Source organism: Phyllobates terribilis, unplaced genomic scaffold (assembly GCF_046119375.1).
Source record: "Phyllobates terribilis strain yellow unplaced genomic scaffold, ASM4611937v1 Scaffold_7__3_contigs__length_470593459, whole genome shotgun sequence".
In the NCBI taxonomy this organism is placed as follows: Eukaryota; Metazoa; Chordata; class Amphibia; order Anura; family Dendrobatidae; genus Phyllobates; species Phyllobates terribilis.
In genome coordinates, this window is record NW_027362767.1 from 82,930,667 (window position 1) to 82,957,982 (window position 27,316).

A 27,316-nucleotide genomic window follows, 5' to 3' on the forward strand; every position below is an offset into this window, starting at 1 on the left:
ATATATATATATATATATATATATATATATATATATATATATATATATATATATATATATATATATATATATATATTTTAATTATTATTATAGCGCCATTAATTCCATGGCGCTTTACATGTGAAAAGGGGTATACATAGCAAACAATAAGTACAATAATTTGATCAAAAATGTGACGGCGACTGGTAAAGAAAGAGAGAGGACCCTGCCCGCGAGGGCTCACAGTCTACAAGGCAGGGGCGGACACAGACTGTAGTGGGCCCCTGTGCAAGAAATTTTTGGGGGCCCCCCCTGCGCTTCATAAGGCAACAAAGTTATGTAAACATAACCCCCCCATGTGCAGCTCTCACCCCCCCATGTGCAGCTCACCCCCCGGATGCATCTCTCATCCCCCCCCCCGTGCATCTCTCATCCCCCCCCCGTGCATCTCTCACCCCCCCATGTGCATCTCTCATCCCCCCCATGTGCATCTCTCATCCCCCCCATGTGCATCTCTCATCCCCCCCATGTGCATCTCTCATCCCCCCCATGTGCATCTCTCACCCCCCCATGTGCATCTCTCACCCCCCCCATGTGCATCTCTCATCCCCCCACTCCTAGTTAATTAATTGTATTTAAGAAAAATAAAACTTGTTATACTTACCCCCATGCGATCCCTGCAGAATCCTGGCGCTCGTCCACGTCGCTGCCACCAGGCTCTCCTGACGTTCGGCCATGTGACGGTGCCACATACATAGCCAACAGCTTTTGTTTTGGCCAAAAGATTTTTAAAGCCGCCACCACGATAAGGTAGACTCTTCTGGCTGGGCCCTACTCTAACCTATTAAAATTTTCTTAAAATATCCAATACTCTTTTTAGATATATTTTTATTTAGTTTTCTTTAAGGGAATGTGTCATATACATTTTTTTTTAAAATGACCAATAATACCACATACAGGGAATACCGCCACACCATCACCAGACCACATATTACCACAACATAGTGACCGAATAATACCACACAGAAGGGAGAAAAACTGCCACACCATGACCAGACCACATATTACCACCACATTACTAATATTACCACCACATTACTAATATTACCATAAGTGTCATTATACACGGGAGCTCTATACATGGTATGTATAATGTAAGTGTCCAGGTAATCTAGTGATCACCAGTGACATTATACACAGGAGCTCTGTATATAGTGTCAGTGTACAGGTAATACAGTGATCACCAGTGACATTATACACAGGAGCTCTGTATATAGTGTACAGGTAATACAGGGATCACCAGTGACATTATACACAGGAGCTCTGTATATAGTGTACAGGTAATACAGGGATCACCAGTGACATTAAACACAGGAGCTCCGTATATATTGTCAGTGTACAGGTAATACAGTGATCACCAGTGACATTATACACAGGAGCTCTGTATATAGTGTACAGGTAATACAGGGATCACCAGTGACATTATACACAGGAGCTCTGTATATAGTGTACAGGTAATACAGGGATCACCAGTGACATTATACACAGGAGCTCTGTATATATTGTCAGTGTACAGGTAATACAGTGATCACCAGTGACATTATACACAGGAGCTCTGTATATAGTGTCAGTGTACAGGTAATACAGTGATCACCAGTGACATTATACACAGGAGCTCTGTATATAGTGTACAGGTAATACAGTGATCACCAGTGACATTATACACAGGAGCCCGGTACATAGTATATAGTGTAAGTGTACATGTAATGCACTGACTCACTGGTGACGTCTCTAGGTGAAGTCCTTCAGCTACGCTTTTCTCCTTCATCCAGCACAGACCGCCATCACGTCTTCCAGCCAGGACTCGTCTCTGCATAAAATAACACAGTTATCTAGAGCACATTCCCCAACTTCTACATTACGCAGCTGAATACAGACGTGCATCCACCATCAATATATGGTTAGTTATTATGCAACCTACCATTCCAAATATAAATTGTAATCCACCACGGTGCCCCCATTAACTGTAAATAGGCACTTAATATATAATTTAATTAGAACCTCTACTCTATACTTCCTGCTCCCTGCATTCATTATTTACATGCACCCCCTGCCCCAATTCATTATATCATGTCCGTGCTCTCCCCACCCCATCGTCATTTATCATTTACTCTCCCCCACCCCACATTTATTATGTGCAGCTCATTATCCCCCTACTCCCAATTCCCCCATGTGCAGCTCAGTTTCTCCCAATTCCCCCATGTGCAGCTCTCATCCCCCCATGAGCAGCTCTCACCACCCCCCATGTGCACATCTCTCATCCCCCTCCCCCACATGTGCCCCTCTCTCATCCCCCTCCCCCACATGTGCCCCTCTCTCATCCCCCTCCCCCACATGTGCCCCTCTCTCATCCCCCCCATGTGCAGCTCTCACCACCCCCCCATGTGCCCCTCTCTCATCCCCCTCCCCCACATGTGCCCCTCTCTCATCCCCCTCCCCCCCATGTGCCCCTCTCTCATCCCCCCCATGTGCATCTCTCATCCCCCCATGTGCATCTCTCATCCCCCCCATGTGCATCTCTCATCCCCCCATGTGCATCTCTCATCCCCCCCATGTGCATCTCTCATCCCCCCACATGTGCACCTCTCTCATCCCCCCATGTGCATCTCTTATCCCCCTCCCCCATGTGCATCTCTTATCTCCCCCCATGTGCATCTCTTATCCCCCCCCCATGTGCATCTCTTATCTCCCCCCATGTGCATCTCTTATCCCCCCCCCACATGTGCACCTCTCTCATCCCCCCCACCCCATGTGCATCTTTTATCATCTCCCCCCCACGTGCACCTCTCTCATCCCCCTCCCCCCACGTGCACCTCTCTCATCCCCCTCCCCCCACATGCACCTCTCTCATCCCCCTCCCCCCACATGTGCACCTCTCTCATCCCCCCCACCCCATGTGCATCTTTTATCATCTCCCCCCCCCCCATGTGCATCTCTTATCACACACACACACACACACACCTCCCATTCCCCCCACTCCTAGTAAATTGTATTTTGAAAAAAACAAAACTTGTTATACTTACCCCCATGCGATCCCTGCAGAATCCTGGCGCTCGTCCAAATCGCTGACAGCAGGTTCTCCTGACTTCCGGCCATGTGACGGCGCCGTCACATGACCGGAAATCAGGGGAATCATGAAGGAGCTGCCGCAGGAGCGCAGCGCAGCGCTGAGATGTCCCGGACCCGGCGCTTAGCATGGGGCCGGGGGCCCCATGAGGAGAGAGACTAACAAGAGGGGTCCCCCAACGGGGCTCCAAAGGGGCCCCTACCGGCTGGGCCCCACACTGGAGTCAGGGCAGACATGCCCTGATGGCGGCCCTGCTGGAGGCTGGAGGGGCCCCCTCTCCCTCGGGGCCCCCGTTCAATGAACCGGCTGCACGGGCGGTAGTTCCGCCCCTGCTACAAGGGATGGGTGAGGATACAGAAGGCAATTTCCTGAAGCTTATTCCTATATCAAAAACTCAGTGGGTTCAACGCCATCTTCACATGCCCTAAGGGAGAGGTTTAAACTAGTATTTCTTCCCTTATCGCCTATCTGTCGCCGCAACTGCTACTGTGATCAGGCCAGTGACTTCCATGAAACCAAAAGGCAAATTATCAGGGTGGAACATAACTATTAAGCTATGACATCGTATGTAAAGTGTGGACACCAATGGATGCCCTAAAAGTGACGAAAATCTCTTTTCTATTTCAAAAGGTTTATTTGCATGTTATAGGAACCAACCAATTTCACAGCGCCAAAGAACGGAGACCGCGAGCGGTACAGGAGCATGAATGTAGACCTGGAGGGCCTTTATTTCATGATGCATATTGATGGGAAGAATACAGAGATACAGAACTTAGCTTTTAGTATTATCCCAAGATAGTAAAGCTTCTTGTTCATTGTCAATTTTTACTGGTGTGAATATTTTTCTCGTGTCCTGTCTATGTATATGAAAGTCATATGGAAATGGATGTCAAAATAGACCCCATTGCCGATGTCAGTAACATATCTATACATTGCTGGGTAAAAATCAGTATGGTGTATCATTAAATGTAAGGACTGCCTATGTTATTCTATGTTCATACCACATTTCATTGCCTTCGGTAAATGTATCAGAGCTCCCGACGTATATGTTAAACCGAGACTCTGACGGATGGCTAGGAGTGTGTTCAGACCTGTTGTTTTTGCCGCATGTTTTGGAATTTATGAAAAATGCAGCATTTTATGGTCCCAGCAAAGTTAAAGTGAACCTGACTGCTGATAAATGCTGCCCGATCAACATGCAGCAGGATTCCAGCTATGTATGTTTAGCTCTGAAATAAACCTCTAAATCCAGGAAACCCGCATCAGAGACTAGTCGGACTGGCGGGTTACCGGTGGCTTCTCCCCGCCCACTGCCCTGGATTGACAGGTCTCTGCCTTTACACGCATCCAGGGCAGCAGGCAAGGAGAAGCCACTGGGGACCCACCTGTCCAACCAGTCTCCCAGCGTGGTTCGGTCCCCAGTGCCCCCAGCAGTGTTTCACAGTTAAACATATATGGGTGTAATCGTGCAGTCAGTATCTCATGCATGTTACCCGTGATCGAGCAGCATGTATCAGCTGTCAGGTTCCCTTTAATGAGACTTCTGAAATCTCATGCATTTGCTGCTTATTTTTTCCTTGCAGATTTGAAGCATGTCAGTTCTTTCAGCGTTTTTGCAGCGTTTTTCACCCATTCTAAGGAATGGGGGAAAAAAAAACATTAAATGGCAAAAACCCATGTTTTATGCAGTGGTTTTCCTGCCAAGAGACACATTTTTGATGCAGAAATGTCTGCAGCAAATACTTAACGTGTGCACAAATCCTAATCCTGCTATCTGCAAGCCATAGACTTCCATGTCATAAAAAAAATACTATTTAAATTACCTTATATCTTTTTTTAATGCTGATAAAAAAAAACCTTTGTCTGGCATAGAAAGGAGGGGCTCCTGTCACGCCAGGTGTGAGTGCAACACAGAGAGTCACGCCAGGTGTGAGTGCAACACAGTCACGCCAGTTGAGTGCAACACAGAGGGGAATGGGAAAGGGAGCCCAGAACTAGGGAAAGGGGGAAGAGGTGACCTCCTAATCTGGGCTAGCGTCACCCTGTCTCCCCCTAACGTCCCTATACAGTCTCCACAGCTCTCGCCGATCATGTGCCTCGCCCTACTATCATATGGCTATAGCTGGGGGTGGAAGGAGATGAGCAGTAGTCAACCTCCGCTAGCACTCTAAAGACAAAAGGGGAAGACAACACAGGGGAATAACAACTTAGCTTTTAGAAGAATTCCAACAGGGCACACGGCCTCAAGACTCCAGAGAGGACGTGGTGCTGCTTCAGCCAAGTTCCAAGTAGAAATGAGTATAACCGGCAACGCACACCTAGACACACCAGGTATATATACACCCAGACTAAAGGGAGGTAGTCGCTAGGTCCTAAACACAGCCTCCTATCTAGGCAGCTGTCTGCATTGCCAAACGTGGAGATCTCCTGCAAACCACTGCAGGGCAACTGTCTGTCACCTCTGACACCCCCGTGACAGCTCCGCTTTTTCACACTCTTGTGCTCTATTACAGTGAGTCGGACATCCTTTCAGTATTGCTCGAACACCATGATATATATTTTGATGATTTTATTGTTTTATAATTTTGGGTAAAAACTTGAAATATTATGTAGACATCTGTGTTTATTGCTGGAGCAGCAATGTAAAACTGTCCTACCAATAATGTATAGATTGTTGGGAATCCTTTAAAAAAAAAAAAAAAAAAAAAAAAAAAAGCCCTTTCTTTTCTTTTTGTTCTGAAGGATTTTCCAGGCTGGAAATATAACGACCACACTTTAATGCTTTTCTAATTTCCCACATCTTGTTCTTACGTGACACCGTTTCATCTTAGTCACATCTGCTTGTTGTCTGTGTTTCCTCCAGCCTTGTAATTGCACGTGTTGGTATCACCGTGTGCCAGCTCACTATAGTTATATGTTGTATATCTTTACATGTATTATGTGCAGTTGGCTGAGCACAATACATATATACAGTAATTGCTGCTTTGTAGGAGTACGGATACACAACAGTGTAGACAATATGGACCCGATTCCGCATTGCATTTCTGCCATTTTTTTTTTTTTTTTTTTTTTTTAACGTGACTACCTCTCAACTAGAGACTCTTTGATTTACGACAAATTCATCAACCAATTTGCACCTATTTTTCAAGTTGCCTATTGTGCGTTAGTTTTCTGATGTTTATATCAATGTGGCTTTTGCACAGGTTTTAAATATATTTCTGAAATGCGTTTCTTTTTTAAAATATATTAATTTTATAAAAGAAGTTGCAAAATTTGGCTCAACTCTTTTCCAGTCACCCTCCTGGAATGATTTTCATGCATACCGGCACTTTTTTTTTTTTTTTTTGCAACTCTTCTCTAAAAAGTTGCAATAAAAAAACAGGAAAAAAATGCAATTTTGGCCTTAGTGCAAAATTGACACAATTTGTGTTTGACATTTAAAAGAATTTGGCGAAAACAATGAGCCAAAAATACAGCTTAAGCATTGGCTTAAAAAATGCAAATGATAAATCGGGCCATATGTGTTTTTTGTGGATTTTTCTTTTCTCTATGGTCTTTACTGCATTTAGATAACTGTTGGGCCAAGGCTATCCCTTCCAAACCTCCTACTCGGCTGAGCATGCATGTGATCTCAGTAGGAAGAGAGGGGTAATCTGCTGCAGTTAAAGGGGTTGTCCAGGACGATTAGTTTTTAGGCCCATAGTAAAAATAAAAAACTATAACAGGCGGATGGTTGGTAACTACCTGCCGCTGGCTGAGAGCAATCACCAACCTTATCTGCCAGCGATTTTAGCTGCTCCACGTCAACAGAGCAACTCTTCCTCTTGCGGGCTGCTATGTCGACGGGTTGTTAAAGCCGACATCATGCTGGTTGACAGCCTGCTCCCCACAGTTAGGCAGCGGGGAGTCGGTTATCAATCAGCATGACGTCGGAAGTCACACTCCTTCAACGGAGCAGAGCGGAAGAGAAAGCCGCTGCTCTGTAGATCTGATGTTCGCGGAAGCCACTGAATCACTGACGGGAGCGGTCTGCGACCACTCTGTGCCGGCAGAGATCGGCGCCAGGCACAACAGGAAAGTAGGCAGTGTTATTGTTTTTTTGTTTTTTTTATACTACGGTCTTAAGAACGATGTAGTCCTGGATAACCCCTTTAAAATTGACCCTTATGATTTTCTTTGATCTTCTGACTGTTGAGAGCCAGGAGGTACCATACACATTATATCGTAGGCAGGTCCTGCTGGTATACAACTTATGGGTATGGTCACCGTTTGGATCTGATCAGACTTATAAAATTGAGTCCAGCTACAGGTCTGCCTATTGATGTCATCTTATTCACTTGTGACATTAATACATAGCCATGTACAGCAGAGATCGTTTTGGGGTGGAGATTGCTTATTTTGTAATCCTCTCCATCTCCCTACCAATATGCAGATTGCTGGTTGCTCAGATGATTGAGTTGACCCTTGGATGACTGCTCTTTTTATTTTGCATTGCTTTTATTCTTAGGCATTTGCCTTTGATACTATGTATTTTGTAGATTGTGGTAAGTTGTATGGTAATGGTACAGTGAAATACATATTGCCAATTTAAAAAAAAAATTGTTATTCTCTTCCAGCTAAACTGGTTGGGAAATGATAGACTTTTTTTAACAAAAAAAAAAAAATAGGGTTATAAGATTGTAAAAAAGATGAGTATCATGGATATTGCATTTTTTCATCCAGAATGTTTCTTGCTTGTATGGAGACAGATTATAAAATGTGTTTAACTTATATTTTTGCTCTTCTCATGCCTCACATTGGAAAACGTATTTATGCTTTGTAATGTGCTCTCTTTTGCTCATTGTCTCCCCTTCTAAGTAATACTTGGCCATGGGAGTAAACCAGTATGAGCATATTTCTAGCTTCATAATGAGGCCCTATTAGCTGTAGCCAAACAGCCTAGCTGAGAATTTCTACTAGCCCAAATGTTATACCACATGGGAACATGGATTGAAAATAAACTGATGTCAATGAGCCTTTCGGGAGACTAGAAGGTCATATGGAAGAGTTGAGGTGCAGCAAGAAGCATCTGGCTCTTAGCCCAATGTCGTGCAAACGTCTTCTGATGGTTTGTGTAGACACGGTTTGATGTCTTAGGCTTGGTAAGTGGAGTCCACTATCACTTCCAGTACAGAATGGATCAGTTGTGGAACCAGTGGTATAGCCATTTCTCCAAAGTGTATTGAGCCATTTTCAACAAGGCAATGCCAGGCTGCATGTTTGTGCTACTGTGAGCAGCCTACATGACTTAAACTTGCTACCATGGCCTGCAGCGTCTCTGGACTTGTCTCCCATCTTGGACGACATTTGTTGCAAATAACAAAGGGAGCTGTCAGCAGAGGATCTTGATAATTTTCCCAATTGAATTCAGCAGCAGAACAGTGCTCAGATGAGCATTAATAACCTCATTGATAGCAGCCAAGGCTGACTTGGCGGTCATACTCCATACTGACCTAATTGAGATGTTAAAATTTTGTTTCCAGTTTTTCACTATTTGCATATCAGTAACATATCTATCCACCCAGGGATTTCCATAATTCCACAACTTTACGTTCTTGGTGTTTTCAATTTCAATGTGGAGTGTATAAATACTACACGTGTGTGTATTTGTGTCTGTGTGTATATAATATATATACAGACCAAAAGTTTGGACACACCTCATTTAAAGATTTTTCTGTATTTTCATGACTATGAAAATTGTACATTCAGACTGAAGGCATCAAAACTATGAATTAACACATGTGGAATTATATACTTAACAAAAAAGTGTGAAACAACTGAAAATGTCTTATATTCTAGGTTCTTCAAAGTAGCCACCTTTTGCTTTGATGACTGCTTTGCACACTCTTGGCATTCTCTTGATGAGCTTCAAGAGGTAGTCACCGGAAATGGTCTTCCAACAATCTTGAAGGAGTTCCCAGAGATGCTTAGCACTTGTTGGCCCTTTTGCCTTCACTCTGCGGTCCAGCTCACCCCAAACCAACTCGATTGGGTTCAGGTCTGGTGACTGTGGAGGCCAGGTCATCTGGAGTAGCACCCCATCACTCTCCCTCTTTGTCTAATAGCCCTTACACAGCCTGGAGGTGTGTTTGGGGTCATTGTCCTGTTGAAAAATAAATGATGGTCCAACTAAACGCAAACTGGATGGAATAGCATGCCGCTGCAAGATGCTGTGGTAGCCATGCTGGTTCATTATGCCTTCAATTTTGAATAAATCCCCAACAGAGTCACCAGCAAAGCACCCCCACACCATCACACCTCCTCCTCCATGCTTCACGGTGGGAACCAGAGATGTAGAGTCCATCCGTTCACCTTTTCTGCGTCGCACAAAGACACGGTGGTTGGAACCAAAGATCTCAAATTTGGACTCATCAGACCAAAGCACAGATTTCCACTGGTCTAATGTCCATTCCTTGTGTTCTTTAGCCAAAACAAGTCTCTTCTGCTTGTTGCCTGTCCTTAGCAGTGGTTTCCTAGCAGCTATTTTACCATGAAGGCTTGCTGCACAAAGTCTCCTCTTAACAGTTGTTGAAGAGATGTGTCTGCTGCTAGAACTCTGTGTGGCATTGACCTGGTCTCTAGTTTGAGCTGCTGTTAACCTGCGATTTCTGAGGCTGGTGACTCGGATAAACTTATCCTCAGAAGCAGAGGTGACTCTTGGTCTTCCTTTCCTGGGGCGGTCCTCGTGTGAGCCAGTTTCTTTGTAGCGCTTGATGGTTTTTGCAACTGCACTTGGGGACACTTTCAAAGTTTTCCCAATTTTTCAGACTGACTGTCCTTCATTTCTTAAAGTAATGATGGCCACTCATTTTTCTTTACTTAGCTGCTTTGTCTTGCCATAATACAAATTCTAACAGTCTATTCAGTAGGACTATCAGCTGTGTATCCACCAGACTTCTGCACAACACTACTGATGGTCCCAACCCCATTTATAAGGCAAGAAATCCCACTTATTAAATCTGACAGGGCACACCTGTGAAGTGAAAACCATTTCCAGTGACTACCACTTGAAGCTCATCAAGAGAATGCCAAGAGTGTGCAAAGCAGTCATCAAAGCAAAAGGTGGCTACTTTGAAGAACCTAGAATATAAGACATATTTTCAGTTGTTTCACACTTTTTTGTTCAGTATATAATTCCACATGTGTTAATTCATAGTTTCGATGCCTTCAGTGTGAATGTACAATTTTCATAGTCATGAAAATACAGAAAAATCTTTAAATGAGAAGGTGTGTCCAACACGTCTCAGGATAACTTCCTGGAGGTTTATTGGAATATGGCATAAACCTCAACAGGGTTCCACAAAATAAACCATGTTCTCTTCAGATTAACGAAAACCAAAAAGATAAAGTATTGTATAGTCCATAGGTGAGCAGGGTTTCGCCCACTCCAGGTAGAACAATGAAGTCCCAACAAACACAAGTCCTTCGGTGGAACTCTCTGGCTTCACCACACACACAGCCTGGAGACTTGCTTCTCCAGAGCGCACACCAGAGAAAAAAACAAAACAGTGACTGAGCATTTAACCTTGCTCAGCCACACCCTGAGGTGGCGATATGGTGAATAACTTTCCTCCTGTCTCTGTCATTCACAAAAAAACACTCCCTTTGAACATGATGGTTTAACCCCCAACATATAACATGCTGGAGGAAATTGTAGGTTTAATTCACTGAGGTTAGAAGCCGCAGTGAAACAGATCTCCCCTCTCATATATCACCAGTGACTCTGTCACTATATATATATATATATATATATATATATATATATATATATATATATATATATATATATATATATATATATATATATATATATATATATATATATATATATAATATTAGTGACAGAGTCACTGGTGTGTTTCACTGCGGCTTCTTGCCACTGCGGCTTACTGTGGTAGATCGGCTCACTTGGTTGCACATAGAGGTAGACACAGGAACACAGCATTGTTAGCAAAAACAAACATGGCCTTCCTGGCCTAACAGGAAAAACAAAACATAACGTATGGCACAGTCCTTGTTGCTTTTTGGGTAACCGCCCGTTTCAGGAACAAACGACCCAATGTTATCTTTCCCTCACATGACAAAACAGCTTAGAGCTTTTACCTCCAGGCCCACCCCACACCAAATGCTCTAAAAGGCTGGGATTTTATCCTCAGAGTTCCTCCCTTTCTACAGGTGTTTAATCACCCTAGCACTAAAGGTGGCTGATTAGCTCCTTTCTTTACTTCGTGTGCTGGAACACCTTTTCTATGTTTATATTACTGGAGCTAACAATCTGTGCTACACATATCCCCTGCAGTACTTTACCAGTGACTTTGTCACATATTCCCCCCACCTTCCCCCTCCTCTGCCCAAAGCCATAGGTTTTTGGCACCTTCAGTCACCAAACAGGGAAGTCTAAACAGGGCATCTACGTTACCGTGCAGCTTACCAGCCCTGTGTTCACATAAAAGATGAAGTCCTGTAGCCCTGAGTTTCAACTCTTAAAACGCCATCTCCTCTTCAAGAGACCATTTGGCAATCACCATCTTTGTGCCCTTAAGAAGGTCGGTCAGGGGTGCAGCTATCATGGCGAAATTCGGGATACACTGCTCATAGTATCCCACCATTCCCAGAAATGCCCGAAGCTGCTCCTTGGAGATCAGTTTTGGCCAATTTTGGACTTCCTCCACCTTAATCACTTTTAGCTTTACTTTGTTTCTTCCGACGATGTGGCCCAGGTATTTTCCCTTCTTTTTCCCGATGGCACACTTCTTTGGGTTTATGGTGAACCCCACTTTCCTCAGCGCATCCAGCATAGCCTAGACCTTCTGCAGATGACTTCCCCCTCCCTTCCCCCAATCCGGGTTGAATATCACAATATCGTCGAGGTAAGCTGCAGCGTACTTTGTGTGAGTGTCTAAGATCCGGTCCATGGCCCTCCAGTGTGTAGCTGGGTCTCCTTGCAGCCCAAACGGAATTCTGGTATACTGGAAGCAACAGTCAGGTGTAGAAGAGGCCGTCTTCTCCTTTGCCCTTTGAGAGAGAAGGATTTGGCAGTAACATTTCATTAGGTCCAGCTTGGTGATGTATCTGGCTGACCTTAGCTTCTCTATGAGATCATCAATGCGGGGCATCGGATATGCATCACATTTCGACATCACATTTAGTTTCCTGTGGTTGTTGCAGGAACGCGACTCTCCCCTAGGTATCTGCACATTTGGTTCCAACAGGATTTCATGTTTGCCCACCTGCTTACATCCTGGCAACTCCGAGAACAGGTCCCAGTTCCCCTGAAGCAGTTCTTGGCACTATTGTTTCTGGGCCAGTGACAGTGTGTCTGCCACTGTGACATCATCGGTGTCCCCTTCTGGCTTGTCCAGCCCACATGGAGGTTCAATGGGATCCCTCTGTTGCCCTGCCTTGATGGATATCGGCACGAGAGGATTTAGGAAGTGAGAGGTGGTAGCAGTCAACTGGCAGTTGAGACAGGACTTGCAATATCTTAGGATTTCTCGGTGACATCTGGGCCAATAGAACCTCTGCATGACACGTTCTTGAGTTTTGGCCTCCCAAGACATGTGAATGGGCCCTGTCAAACACCCTTTTTCCATAGGGTCCTGGTACCAACAATTGCTCCACTATCTCCTCCCTCACCGTAGTAACCCAGTACAATAAGTCCCCACTCAACATGAAATAGGGAAACCTAGTGTCAGCCCCTGACTCCTGTGCTATGCCATTTATGACTGTTACCTTATTGAACGTTTCTTTCAGAGATAGATCCCTATGTTGGGTGAACCCAAATTTTTCTCTTGTCACCCCTATCTCAGGAATGTCCGCCTCAGGGCATACTACTTTCTCCTCTTCTCCCATGACACAGAAGGGAACCTGTCAGACTCTAAGTTTAATGAGATTTTTTTTTTAGGCCAACCCGTTTCTTACCCGAGAAATCGAGGTCTCCGTCCCTCCCCCACAAATCCCAAAATAATACAAAGTCCCAGCCTACGATAACTGGGTGCAGCAAATCACGGACCACACAGACCTCATGGGACTCGGTACCGCGGGCCGCTTCAATGACCACTGGCCACCGGATAGTCTTTGGCATCCCTGTGAATGCAGCTGACGCCAACCTTCTTCCCAGGGATCAATTGGAGAGGGAGGGTGGCCCTCACGAGGGTCACCAAACTCCCAGAGTCTAGTAGTCCTGTCATTTGCAGGCCATTCACTTTTACAGGACAAGCTTGGGGCCCCTTGCCTGGTGGACAGTCCACACTGCAAGCTGGATATGCGTAGAAGGAACACTGGCGTCCCATGCTACAGTCCATTTGCTCGGTGGTCAGGGGACAATGGGCTGCTATATGACCTGGGCTGTGACGTCTCTAGCAAATTACATCCGCCGATGAGGGACTTGGCATGACCTCTGCTGCCCCCTTCGACTTTGGACGCCCCACCCCCTTTTTAACATCCTTTTCCCCTCCCCCCAGTATGGAATGGGTTGCCTCACCTCGGACCTATCAACCCCCTGATACCTTCGATCAGTCCGACCAGGTCATCGGCATTCCGGGGATCTCCCTGGGCAACCCAAGTCTACATCGGGCATTGCAGGGAGTGCACGAGTCGGTCCATTAGAACTCGCTCCACCTTCTGCGCTGGGGTAGAGGACTCTGACTGTAACCTCTTTTGGACAATGTGCAGCAGATCAAATATTTGAGAGCGAGGGGGTTTGTCATGGTGATATGCCCAGCGGTGGACCCGTTGTGCCCTGACAGACATGGTCACCCCCAAGCGTGCCAAAATTTCTGTTTTAAATTTTTCATATTCTTTGGCATCCTGTAAGGCTAAATCATAGTAGACCTTTTGTGGCTCTGCTGTTAAGTATGGTGCCAGGACTCACCTCTCTGGCGGGAGTTTCTCTTTACCGGCGACCCTTTCAAAACAGTTAAAAAGGCCTCTAGGTCATGACCCGGGGTCATCTTCTGCAAGGCTCTCCTCACCTCCTTCCGGACAGAGAAATCATCAGCTGAAATTGTGGTTGGAGGTGCCGCTTTGCCACAAACCGCCTCTGTGAGCACATCAATCTGCTACTGTTGTCAGCTCTGTGGATGGTACTGTTGCTGCTGCATCAGCAGCTTGCCTGTCTCCTGTTGCGCCAGCTGCAGTTGCTCCTCCCGATGCTGCTGATGCTGGTTTTGGACAAGGTGCTTGATCAGCTCCTCCATTTTGTCTGACCGCTGTTCCATCGTTACAGCCGCCTTCACCAAGGACATGCAGTCTGTCCTCAGCCGTCACACTTGCTTCCTGGGTATCTTAGAAATAGCAGAGGGGTTAAAAATATCTCTTTATAATAAACTCTAAAATCCTTATGCTGGACAATACTGTACATGAAAAAGACACAAAAACCACACAAGTGTACTGAATAAAGAGTACCAATGATAGGTTAGCTCTCAAATGAATATATAGCAAGAGCTTATATTAGTGGTATCTTATATGATATAATGAGGGCCTTAAACACACAGAGGCCCTTGTATGCGGTGGTCATGTAAAATAAACAGTGTGTAGATATTCCAACACTGAAACCACCATCATGGAAAGAAAACAGTACACAAGGACCGGTGCACAATGAAGGTCAACCAGTCAATAAATCAGAAGAACACCAGAATACAATGATGGATAGTGGTAAAGTACTGCTGTATGCCACATCACCAACTATTCATATGTGATACAAACTAGTACCCAATTAGGACCAGTGCACAATGAGAGCCAACTGGTCATGGAGTCAAGACAGCGTATTGCGTATATTGATGGGTGATGGCTAAATCATGTCATCTGCCATAAACCCAACTATCCTCAAAAAATGCAAGTTAGACAGGAGGCACATATTTCTTAAATGGAAAGAGGCTTTTGCGACTTATATTTCCTTCATTAGTGGCAGTTCTCCAATATCATAGGCGGGCTCCCTTCCCTTTCTGTCATCAGGGGAGTTCATGGCCCAAATGGTCCATGCCATCACCAAGGTGCATGTAGTCCTGATTTCTGTACCCATGTCTTTTATGCCAGTGCACACGCTGACCGCCGGCGTGCGGCATACTTCCGGGTTGTGACGTGTCAGCTGAGTGGCGGTCATTGCACCCCACATTGGAACACATGGTTTAGGCGCATGCGCAAACCCCGATCCCATAGCGATCCTCTGCGCAGGCGCACGTGCCAAACTCCAGATACAAACTATCTCAAAATTCTAACCAGAGGCGGTGTCTCTATATTGTATATTACCCGCATTAAGAACACGCAAGCTTGTGAATAAATACTTATGCATGCATTTTTTGATCATATAACCAAATCAGCCCACGTGGGTCTAAGAAAGGAATGATCCTACACCACGGGATAAGATACCGTACCTATTCATGGTAAATAGACATCCAAGATTATGGAAATGTATGTAAAGAAGCCAAGGAGGACACTCATACCAGATGATATCTCAAAAAGGAAAAACATATGGTAATAATTACACAGCAATGGGGGTCCCCAAGCTCGCATGACGCATATAACAGGGTGACAAGACAGGTGGGAATGACGTAGTGAGTGGTGAGTGGGGGAGGGATAGATGAGGAACTGATACTGATCCTAAAAACTAGACCCTCTCTAGAAACTGGTAACTATGCAATGTGGAGGTTGGCACCGTAGGGGGACTACGCAGGTGGCGCCCCCACTCCTCGATGGCTGTCCCTCACTAAATGGGTCCATATACTGACCCTATCATTATAAAAAAAGAAGTGAAAGACAGCTGTTCATTGAGTCTGTTAGGCTGCGTAGTTCTCAGCCAAAATATCCATTTACACTCCTTCTGTAGGATTTTCTGATCCCAGTCCCCACCTCTGCTGGGAGTTTTGATCCTGTCAATGCCTACAGAACGCATACACTCTTTGTTGCCCCTATGGAGGTTGTTAAGATGATTGGTGACAGTGGTGTCCCCTTTGTTGATGATATCTCGTATATGCTCGCTATTTCTTCTCCTAAACACACACCTCGTCTTTCTCATATACTCAATACCACACTGGCATGTTGCCTTATACACCACACCAGTCGTGCGGCAATTTATAAATTGTCGTATGGTGTAACTCTTTCCCGTCACACCACTGCTAAAGTTTTTGACTTGTGCCACAGAATCACATGCACAACCATTACCACACTTATAGCATCCCTTGGTCTGGATGCCCAACCAAGGTGAGGGTTTGGTCCATAGCCATTTTAAGGACAACTATCTATCCTTTAAGGATCTTCCCCTGCGATAGGTGACCTGTGGGAGGGGGCCTACCACTTCCCTGACGTCAGCATCCATTAGTAACACTGGCCAGTGGCGCTTAAGAATCTCTCTAACCCCATTGGCTCCATTGGAGTAGGTGGTAATGAATCGGGTAAGATCCGATTCTTTATTAGTCACTTTTGGGGTAAGTCCCTACTTTTTTTTTTTTTTTTTTTGTAGGGAACTCCTATAGGCATCAGTTAAGATTTTTTGAGGATACCCTCTCTCAGTAAAACGTTTGCTTAAATCCTTGGCCTGTGTTTTAAAAGTGCCAATGTCCGAACAATTTGTATTGCTCATTGGGGATGCCTTTTTTCAATGGGCCTGGATGTCCACTCTCCCATCTGAGCTGAGAATTGGTGGACTTTGTTTTCTATAATTGCTCATACTCGATTCTCCCTTTTCCGGATGCTGGGAATTTATCCTCTGACCTCCTCCCTCTCTGCAGATATATATAATGTGTGTGTATGTGTATGTATGTATGTGTGTATATATATATAATATAATATAATATAATATAATTATATAATATTTATATTGTGAGGCAGTGACTGGGATCGTATACGAGGGATGTTATATATCCCCCAGAATGTGTACAGAGACCTATTAAATCCCTTGGAGTGCATTGCAGTCACAAACTCACCTGCGACTGCAATGCAGGAATGAAGGTGAGCATTGACCTGGTCAGGCTATCTGGCTAAAGCAGATTAGTAAAACCCGGCAGGGCCTTCATTTCTTGGAGGAGGTCACAGGAGGCAGTGGGGCGGCCTCCTCCCTCCAACCCGGATTTTCCAGTGGCTCTTGCCACAGGTCCTTTAAGAACCCTGCATTAAGGATTAGTGTTGTTCTATGTTGGAACCTGCTAGGAGGATAGCAGGAAAGCTCAGCAGGATTGAGTGTGGCTGAACCCCCGCCTGGGAAGCCTCTGCACCTGTCAGGCTCTGATTGGCGCAGCCGTTGCCCACGGCAACCGTTATTTAAAGACTTGTGTTAACCCAGCTGCGAACCGGAGGACTGTCCTGTTTACCCGTGAGATGCTGAATAAAGCTGTTTATGTTGGACTTGCTTGGGTCACTGCCTCAGTTACTGCACGGTGTGAACACCGCCGCCTTACTATATATATATATATATATATATATATATATATATATATATATATATATATATACACTCTTTACATTTACTACTTTAGTCCTTGACCATACAGCAGTAGATATCCTATCTGATATTTACTTCTTCCCTTGAATATGAAGACAGCCCTGCAGTAGAGCTTCAGATTCATTGTTGTCAGAGACCGATCCTACATTTGCATTTAATTTCCTGATTAGTCATCAGAGAGCTGAGAAGGAAGGACACAGCGGCCCAGTAAAGAAATTCTTGCTAGCAGCCTCTATAATTCCTATGGCACAAATAGCTCTAGTAAAAGCATTCTTAACCAGCAATTGTAAAGGTAAATGCAAACATTGGGAAGAGGCCTGGAAATTGTATAGGGCAATAAGTAACTTTAACTTAAAGGAGCACTTCCATCAAAATTTCTTAAGATATTAAGTCGTCATATTCTACGTATAGCGCTGTGTACTTGCAATTTTGCCTTTCTGCTCTGTTAATTCTTCTCTTTTCCTTTAGGTCTATGATATCACGTGATTAAATACAGACTAGCTTAATCCTTCTGAGTTCTATGTAGAAACAGGAAGTTTTTTTTTTTTTTTTAACAACTTCATGTTTGATTACATTTTGTTAGAGAATCCCTTGTAGAATCTTGTCACTGTGCAATATTCTTTTAATACACGGTGACAGTGCGCTCCTTTGCCGGCTCATCTCCTTCCCCGGCTCTCATGAGAAATGATGAGCCGGCAATAGAGAGCACTGTCGGCGCATATTGTAAGAAGATATCCTGTCGAGCAGGAAAAGCCAAGACCAGTCCTGCCCGGGAAACTGAGGTCACTGATAACTCTTTGTTTCAGAGTGGGGACGGAGGCTGTGGCAGTGACTGCAGCTTTTGCCCCCTGATGACATCTTGTTTGAGTATCCCAGCATGCGCTGGGACTCAAAAATGAATGGTCATCGAGAGTGAACGGTAGGGAGTTTTTAAATTACATCATATTAGAAAACAAATTAGATTATTACTTTCAATAGATAGTAATTTAGGATTAAATCAGTGTTCGTTTCAGAGCAACCATTTAAAGCAGTGTGGATGAAGATGAGAGTAGGTCCCTTCAATGGATTTAGAGTCAGTCCATACTCTGCTGAATAACCAAAGGAAAATAATATGGTACAACAGAAGAGGAAAAGAGTCTTATAAATTTAAGTCCTGCAGAATTTAACTAGCCTAGTAGTGACTTTTTATGTTTTTGTACTTTTTATTCATTTAATGTGCAACTTTTTTTTTATTAACTTAGTTCCTTCTGTTCTGATTGTGTTTTTTTTTTTTTTTTTTGTTTCTATTTTTTTTTATTTAATTCTTTTGTTTGCATTGCTGGCGCGGTTTTCCTTACCTAGCCTAATTAATCATTGTGACTTTTCTAAATATCACTAATTTTTTTGTGCAATTGTATACCTTAGTGGAGTACAAAATGTATATACAGTAATTTTTTTTTTTTTTGCACAGTTGAAGACTAACCTGCAAGATTTTAATGGATAGTGTGACTTTTGTACTAAAAAAGGTGCAAAATAGTAAGATAAAAATAAAGATTATCTTTAATTTTTCACAAAAAATATATCCACACGTGTTCTCCATTTTAAAAAATTTGTTCCAAAAAATGGAAAAAATACCACAGAACAATAAAGAAAAGTCACTTAAAACAACAAAAAAAAGAAAAAACAAACGGCAAATGATGAATTGGCCCCATAATATGTAACTCCGAAAATGAACTACAAATGAAAGTTAGAAATTATAAATACAACTACGGAATCAAACTAACTCCAAATAAAATTACATGTAACTAACTCCAGAAATGTTTCTCTTATAAATGCGTCAACCATCTTAATAAAAAAAAAAGAATTCCCCCTTTTGAAATCAGCATCAAGATCTCATTGCAAATCCGTAGCAAAATCCAGATGTGTAACATACAGATTTTGTTGCTGATTTCACCCATGGTCGGGCGTGAGATCCGCAGAGTGAATCCACAGCAGGTAGTGGTTTTATTTGCTAAAATCTCATCCACATGCCCGCTACTGTATTTCACTATATCTGGAGCTTTTCCTTAAAAGTCACATGAGGCAGAAATACTGTGAATTTTTACAGGCAAGTGGTTGAGATTTTACCATAACTTATTCACATTCAATGCAGTTTTGTGTGCAAAAAAAGTGATATCATGGGGTAGTTTAAAGTGAACCTGTTACCTCCCAGAAATGCTATTTACCTGCAGGTATAGTGGTAATCTACTTTGTGCAGAATTGGGGACCTCCTAAATAACTTGTTATTCAAAATTCCTGCCAAAATTGATGTTATTTTACCAGTTTTTTTTTTCTGGTTTATTGAAGTGAAACTTCACAATAAGCTTTTGTGTCTGTGTATATAAGGAACAACACTATATCTGGTCATTATATGCCATATATCATACATGTTTCACCAGTTTTCTCCTCAGTAGAATCTATCTCTAATTTTCAGTTATCGCGGATCTAGTGGGTGGAAACTAGCTATTGTTATGTTTTGTACAGACAGCACACAGAAAGAGAGAGATTCCTGTTTTTTCTCTATGTAGCAAATGTTCAGAAGCTGCAGGATATATTAAAGAAGTACTGAGCTGTGTGGCTGTGAATTCAGCACTGTAAAGGGGTATAGCAGACTTCTGCTGCTGCTTCAGGCAAGCTGGAAGCACTGTGCTGAGTGCTTCTCACCACTGTGCTGAGTGCTTCTCACCACTGTGCTGAGTGCTTCTCACCACTGTGCTGAGTGCTTCTCACCACTGCTTCCCCAACCACTCTCTACACAATATAATGCATGTGAGCTTGGCAGTCCGTCTTGCTTTCACGGAGACAGATTTGAGCTGTTTATTAAAAAAAAATTTTGTCTGGATGATAAGTTTAGGAGGCAGGAAATGGTGAGAAGTGGCTCATAAGTGGAGAAAGCAGCCGATTTCTTTGAGCGGATATATTACAAGTTTCTTATATTCATGTCTACTATTGATTTATGCAAAGTTTGTTGAAACGACTATTTAAGGACCTGTGAACGATGTTCTTGCAATCTGACTTATGCAATATTTATTATGCATACGAGGCATTCGGAATAATGGTGCGAGTGCATTCATACTGCAGTTAGCAATCTTTAGCTGAAGCCTCGTCTTTAGGATCACAAATTCTGTAGTCACAAGGGATATGTGAGACATTTACCTGTTTCTTCATCTCGCTCTCGTATTCCTAGCACACAAACACGCTCATTGGAGACACCATTTGTCTAAGCCATCATCACTCTTTCTATCTGCTGTGCTAAGACTAATGAAGATGATTTGTTCCTGGGCTGAGGACATGTAAAACAGATTGTAAGGAATGTACAGTTTGTCACCTAAGGCCCAAGACGAAGTAGAACGTTTAGACTTGTTTTTAAAGATGCCGGTTTACTTTTTTTTCGTCTGTGCATTTTGATTTGATCTAGAATAATTAGTTGAGTGTCCGTAATGGAAAAAAGTGTCTCGTGTATGCGCCACCAGAATATGGATAGTATTGTGATAATTCGATGTTGGTATCGGGACGAAGACAAAAAGTGCAAAAAACCTAAATAAACGTAGCAAGAGGAAGTGTCCAAGAAACCTTCACCTTTTAAGGGTCAAAATACAAAGATGTGGAGGTCTTGCCTCCTCCGTACTTGGCTCTGTAAACCCCTGCTGGTCTGTTCAGATCCACATCTGGCAAAGGTGAAACGCAAATGCTGCAGCCAATCAGCAGCCGCTGATTGGCTGCAGTATTCACATTTCGATTGTGTTCTTTCGACATGGATGAAATGCAAACGCTTCAGCTAATCAGCTGCTGATTTGATGCAGCACTCACATAATGCACCCACACTCAGTGGTGCTGAAAATGGTTGTCCAGTAATGACCTGGGGCAGCAGCGGAGCGGCAGTGCTATAGCTTTGGAAGGGCAGGGGAGAATAAGGCTCATTTTCTTGTTTTAGAGCAAGCATCTGGAAACAAAAAGTGAAACATGGACAACCCCTTCAAAGTGATCATGCACCCTACATAACTCATATAAATATCCCCCTACACATGCATGCTCGATTGGCCAAATATGCATGTTTTCTGAATGGGAAGAGCAGAATAAGCCGCTATAAACACCCCTAAACAAAAGGATTGCGCTTTTGAAATTTAACATGTCTGATCCGTCTTTCATCTGACATCTTAAAGGGGTTGTCCACTACTTGGACAACCCCTTCTTGATCAAAATGTTTTGCCCCAATAAAATAAAAAAAGCCTATACTCACCACCTGTGCTGGCGCAGTTCCCACGGTGCCAGCATTTGCAGTTCCGGGGCTCCCGTACTACTGTTGTGCCGCCAGCGCCCAATCAGCGCTGTCGTCACTTTCCCCGCCTTCGGACAAATCGAACATGAAGAGGAAGTCCGGGCTGCATCTGTTCTCGGACTTCCTCTTCATGCTCAATTCGACAGGAGGTAGGGACAGTGACTCCAGAACTGATTGGGCGCCGGCGTCTCGTGTCACAACAACCGCACGGGAGACCCTGGGAGAGCGAGTGTGACACCGCAGGAACGGCGCCAGCATGGGAGGTGAGTAGTATAGGCTTTATTATTTTATGGGGGCCAAGCGAGGTGTATGAACAGGGGTTGTCCAAGTAGTGGACATCTTCTTTCTCCGAGAGAATTGGGTTGATTATGAAAATAAGAGTCGAGTGTGGTCACGAGTGTAGTCACGAGTGTGGTCACGAGTCTGTCGGATGAGAGCATGGAGAAAAACATTTGTCCATCTTGTTCATTCTGGCAGTCTGTGGAAATCTGACTGCACTCTGATGGTTTCCATTGACTTGCTATCCAAATATTGGATCAAATTTGGGTATGCAGTGATTTTTTTTTTTTTCTTTGGACAAATTTCCTTGGACCGATGTTTTGGTAGATCGCACTCGGACCGAAAATGAGTTCGCCTGCATCTGCCCTTAGGGGAGAATCAGAAGGCCCCCATACAAGTTAGATGGTTTGTCAGTCATGCTGAAATGGGTGGGATCAGCAACCAATAATATATAATATGTATTGGGGGGGTGCATAAGGGGACAATGTATTGTGAATAAATCCAGATATAGTATGAGTAGTAAATCTTTTGCGTACGTTTTAGGAGACTGTCACGGTATGTTCTTTCTATATAATATGTGGCACTTCAGATATAATTTCCCTTTTAAAAGCTCCTTTGACCCCTTTATTTTATCCATTAGATAGGTAAGACACTTGAAAGCTTCGGCTGTCTGTTCTGATCTTTGCATTTTTTTTGTAATGATCTCAATCCATTTAGGCTTTTTAGATCCGACGCTTTGTGTGATTTCTTTCACTAGTCAAATAGGCAGCTGGTGGTCTTTGACTTCGTTTTTTTTTCAGATATGTTTTGTCTCTGAGCACTTTGTAAATGTAATACTTTGCCCGAATATAATAATGCAAGGTTGCAAGAGGACAAAAATGTATATACTGATGGAAAAATATGTTTTAAGTGTCAAAGATAACCTTACATAGATCTTATTCTTGGCTCATCTGATGTCACTTTGCATAAGCTAAAAATGACGAGCGTCTGGCTGCAAAGACAGGTTTTATGAATAGGTTTATAGTGTATATATAGCATCTAGACCAGGGATATCAAACTCAAACACACAGAGGACCAAAATGAAAAACTTGGACAAAGTCGCGGGCCAACCAGTATACAGTATAATGGGCCCCACACAGTTCTCCATACAGAATAATGGGCCCCACATGGTCCTCCATGCAGAATAAAGGGCCCCACATGGTCCTCCATGCAGAATAATGGGCCCCACACGGTCCTCCATGCAGAATAATGGGCCCCACATGGTCCTCCATGCAGAATAATGGGCCCCACACGGTCCTCCATGCAGAATAATGGGCCCCACACGGTCCTCCATGCAGAATAATGGGCCCCACACGGTCCTCCATGCAGAATAATGGGCCCCACACGGTCCTCCATGCAGAATAATGGGCCCCACACGGTCCTCCATGCAGAATAATGGGCCCCACACGGTCCTCCATGCAGAATAATGGGCCCCACACGGTCCTCCATGCAGAATAATGGGCCCCACACGGTCCTCCATGCAGAATAATGGGCCCCACACGGTCCTCCATGCAGAATAATGGGCCCCACACGGTCCTCCATGCAGAATAATGGGCCCCACACGGTCCTCCATGCAGAATAATGGGCCCCACACGGTCCTCCATGCAGAATAATGGGCCCTACACGGTCCTCCATGCAGAATAAAGGGCCCCACACGGTCCTCCATGCAGAATAATGGGCCCCACACGGTCCTCCATGCAGAATAATGGGCCCCTCATAGGGATGGTGGTTCTGATGTTGCTTGCCTAATATAACCACACTGCGGGGCAGATTTGGCCCACGGGCCAGAGTTTGACATGTGTGACCTAGACAGAAGATGTGACTAATGTATATACCCCAGGTAGCTGTACTATTCACTATAGATAAAGATCTACTATAGATGTATATACTATAAAGGTAGATATGCTGTATACTGTAGATGTACTATAGATGTAGATGCATTATATATGATAGTACATCTATATCTAGAACAGAAGTGGAAGGCTCACTTTCCTTCCACACTCCAAAGACATACTGATAAGGGAATTTAGATTGTGAGCACTGATTGGCTGCAGTGCCCTTATGACACCCCTCCGGATGTTGATACCAGCAGACCGGCGAGCAACACAGCACTGACTACAGAGAACTGGACCGGTCTAGGAGGTTCGTATCCATTTTTATTTTTCTCCTCTCCTTGGGCACTTTAAGGTTCTTGTCCACTAGTGGAGAACCCTTTCATACAATGCTTGTTGTTTTCAGTTGTCAAATGGAGAAGAAAACATTTTATGTTTCTGGTTCAATACAGAATTTTGCAAGTTTCCTGCTACCAGAGTGCAATGTATTTCTAGATACATGGACTCTGCATCCTGGCGAATGACAAAAACATGACGGCACCTCATAGAGCAACAAAAAAATGGAAGTGAGAAGCTTACGTGAAATCTCATCATCTATAGGTTCTGTGGTGGAGGCACAACTCCCATGTAAATTGTGTGAAGCTGAAGAGCCATCCTGGGTCATTATCCCAAAGTTCAGTATCAGTCCTTTACTTCATGAAGGAGATAGTACTGACCTGAAACGCGTCATAATTGTGCACGATCGGGGTGCAATTGCAAGCAGCGCCAATCCTGCAATATAGATTCCAGAATTGCAGATATACTGTAGAATGTATCACAATAAATGTATATGTGTGTTCAATAGTATTAACTCTATAAAATCAGCCTGATGGCACCCCCACTACATGGTTGTGCACTCATAACCTGGTGATTTGAAAGTGACTGAGCGGAATCCTGTGATAATTGGCTTCCAAATTGGATGAATTGCAGTCACTTATTTGCCGGAGGGACCCCCCTGACATCTCTGTGTATATATTCTAGGTTTATATCTCGCCGCTGTCATCCTTTAATATCTGTTCCTATTTTATCTGCTCAAAGTGACAGACTGTCTCCTACGTGTAGGACTACAGATCCAGATGAAGAATTTTCAGTCCCGTTGTGTCAAAGAAGACAATTTTTCATGACTACTCCATATAGTTAAACATACTTTATGTGCCCTCCTGTGTTCGCCCAGTAATCATTTTATAATGTAGGTTAAAATGTGTCTGCAGGTACAGTACAGACCAAAAGTTTGGACACACCTTCTCATTTAAAGATTTTTCTGTATTTTCTTGACTATGAAAATTGTACATTCAACACTGAAGGCATCAAAACTATGAATTAACACATGTGGAATTATATACTGAACAAAAAAGTGTGAAACAACTGAAAATATGTCTTATATTCTAGGTTCTTCAAAGTAGCCACCTTTTGCTTTGATGACTGCTTTGCACACTCTTGGCATTCTCTTGATGAGCTGCAAGAGGTAGTCACCGGAAATGGTCTTCAGTACGAATGTACAATTTTCATAGTCATGAAAATACAGAAAAATCTTTAAATGAGAAGGGGTGTCCAAACCTTTGGTCTGTACTGTATGTTTGTATATATAATATATACTGCTGAGCTGTGCCTCATATACTGCTTTGTCTGACACTTAAAAATACAGGCACAAATTCTAGCCTTTATGCTTCCTAAGGCAGTGAGTTAAATGGCACCCGGGGAACGGGTGCACACAGGATGGCATAACAAGTCCTAGACTTGTACAATTTGCTTATAACATTCATTGGTCATATGATTGAGGGAAAAAATAGATGTTTACCTCATCTCATAGTAATGCTCATAATGCTAACTTCCCAATATCCCCGACTGAGACAGCCTTATAGGATCACAGTGTCACGATTCCATCCCTCAGTGTGTCTTGTTCGTAGTGATTGACAGCTCAGTCATCCAGTGTGGTGCAGGGGCCTGCTGAGCTGTTTGTGCTTTGGATTGACAGCTCGGCTGTCCAATCTGGCACTGGAAGGTGCTGGCTGAGCTTCCATCAGGTGTTCCCTGTTTCTAATGATTACTCAACTATTTGGCTGGCAGTCCCAGATAGCTGTCAGTCTTAGCTTCAGACCAGTGTGGTTTGCTTCTCTGTGCCTTGTATTGATAGGTGACTATGGCCTAATGGCCCCCATTGAATCCCTACTTTGCTTAGCTGTAATTACTCATCTACTGGGTAAGACGATAATGTTCGGAATCCTATTAATGTTTTCTGTTTGTGCCATATCATCTCTTCCTTTACATCATAAGCTCTTTTCATCTTATGTCTTTTGCAGAAATTGAAGGAGAAGTCATTTGACGAATGGGAAAACATTCGAGGGCCTCGTCCATGGGAAGACTCTAAATCCTACCAAGACCAGCAGAGGATGAGCATCACCAAAGAAACCTAAACCATAACGGATTCCAAAAGGAGGAAGGAACTTCATAGTCCTATGACAGAAACTGTGAATAATTTCCATTTCATGGACACTGTCATGTTTTCTGCCGTCTCCCACGCTTCAAACAACAAACACTCTCCTACAGTCCCCCAAAGTATATTCCGCCGGGTGGACCTTGATGAAGCTCGGAGCCTGACTGTGATTTTGTGATTGTTTTCGGAGATCTGCTTTTGGTTACTATTAAACTGTTTTTATACAGTCCTGCTCTTCAAGTGCCTTTTTCAGATTTCTGTTCATGATTGCAGCAAACAGAATATTACATCTTCCACATAGGACCAGTCATAGAAATTGATTTCTGTACAGAACTGTAGACGCTGAAGAATGGGAACCAGTCAGGGACCAGATGAAAGCTGCTTCCTATGTGAAATAATCATTGAATATCCATGCTTTACCAGTCATTAATGGGGGTTATGTAGCATATGATTATTACGGTGAAGCACGGAAACTACCTGATAAACAGGACAATAATGAATATTAACCCCTATCTATAGAACTAGGCTGAAAGTTAGGAAGGCACTTGATGCAAGTTGGATAGGACAGTTTAACCCCTTCCCTTTGGAGCCAGTTTTTATTTTTTCCTCTCCCATGTCCGAGAGTGATAACTTTTTTTAATTTTTTCATTGACATAGCTGTATGAGGGCTTGATTTGTGCTGGATGAGTCACTTACAGACTGATAAGCCCAGACATCCCTTTTAAGTCTACAGAATTATGGTTCGTAGTAGCACTTAGTCCCTTCAGCATTCACCCTTTATGGTCAATCTTGTATTTTATTAAGTGCACCTGCA

The 27,316-nt window shown here is 43.6% G+C and overlaps 1 protein-coding gene across 1 annotated transcript in view; it reads left to right on the forward strand.

Annotated features, from left to right (window-relative positions):
* COX16 (cytochrome c oxidase assembly factor COX16) overlaps window positions 1–26,728 on the forward strand; it is an 89,536-nt gene extending 62,808 nt beyond the window's left edge. Inside the window, exon 4 of the mRNA XM_073638901.1 lies at window positions 26,369–26,728. Coding sequence (XP_073495002.1) covers window positions 26,369–26,482 — 114 coding nt within the window. The 3' untranslated portion in view covers window positions 26,483–26,728. The remainder of the gene's footprint in view (window positions 1–26,368) is intronic.
* The last annotated feature ends 588 nt before the right edge of the window (window positions 26,729–27,316 follow it).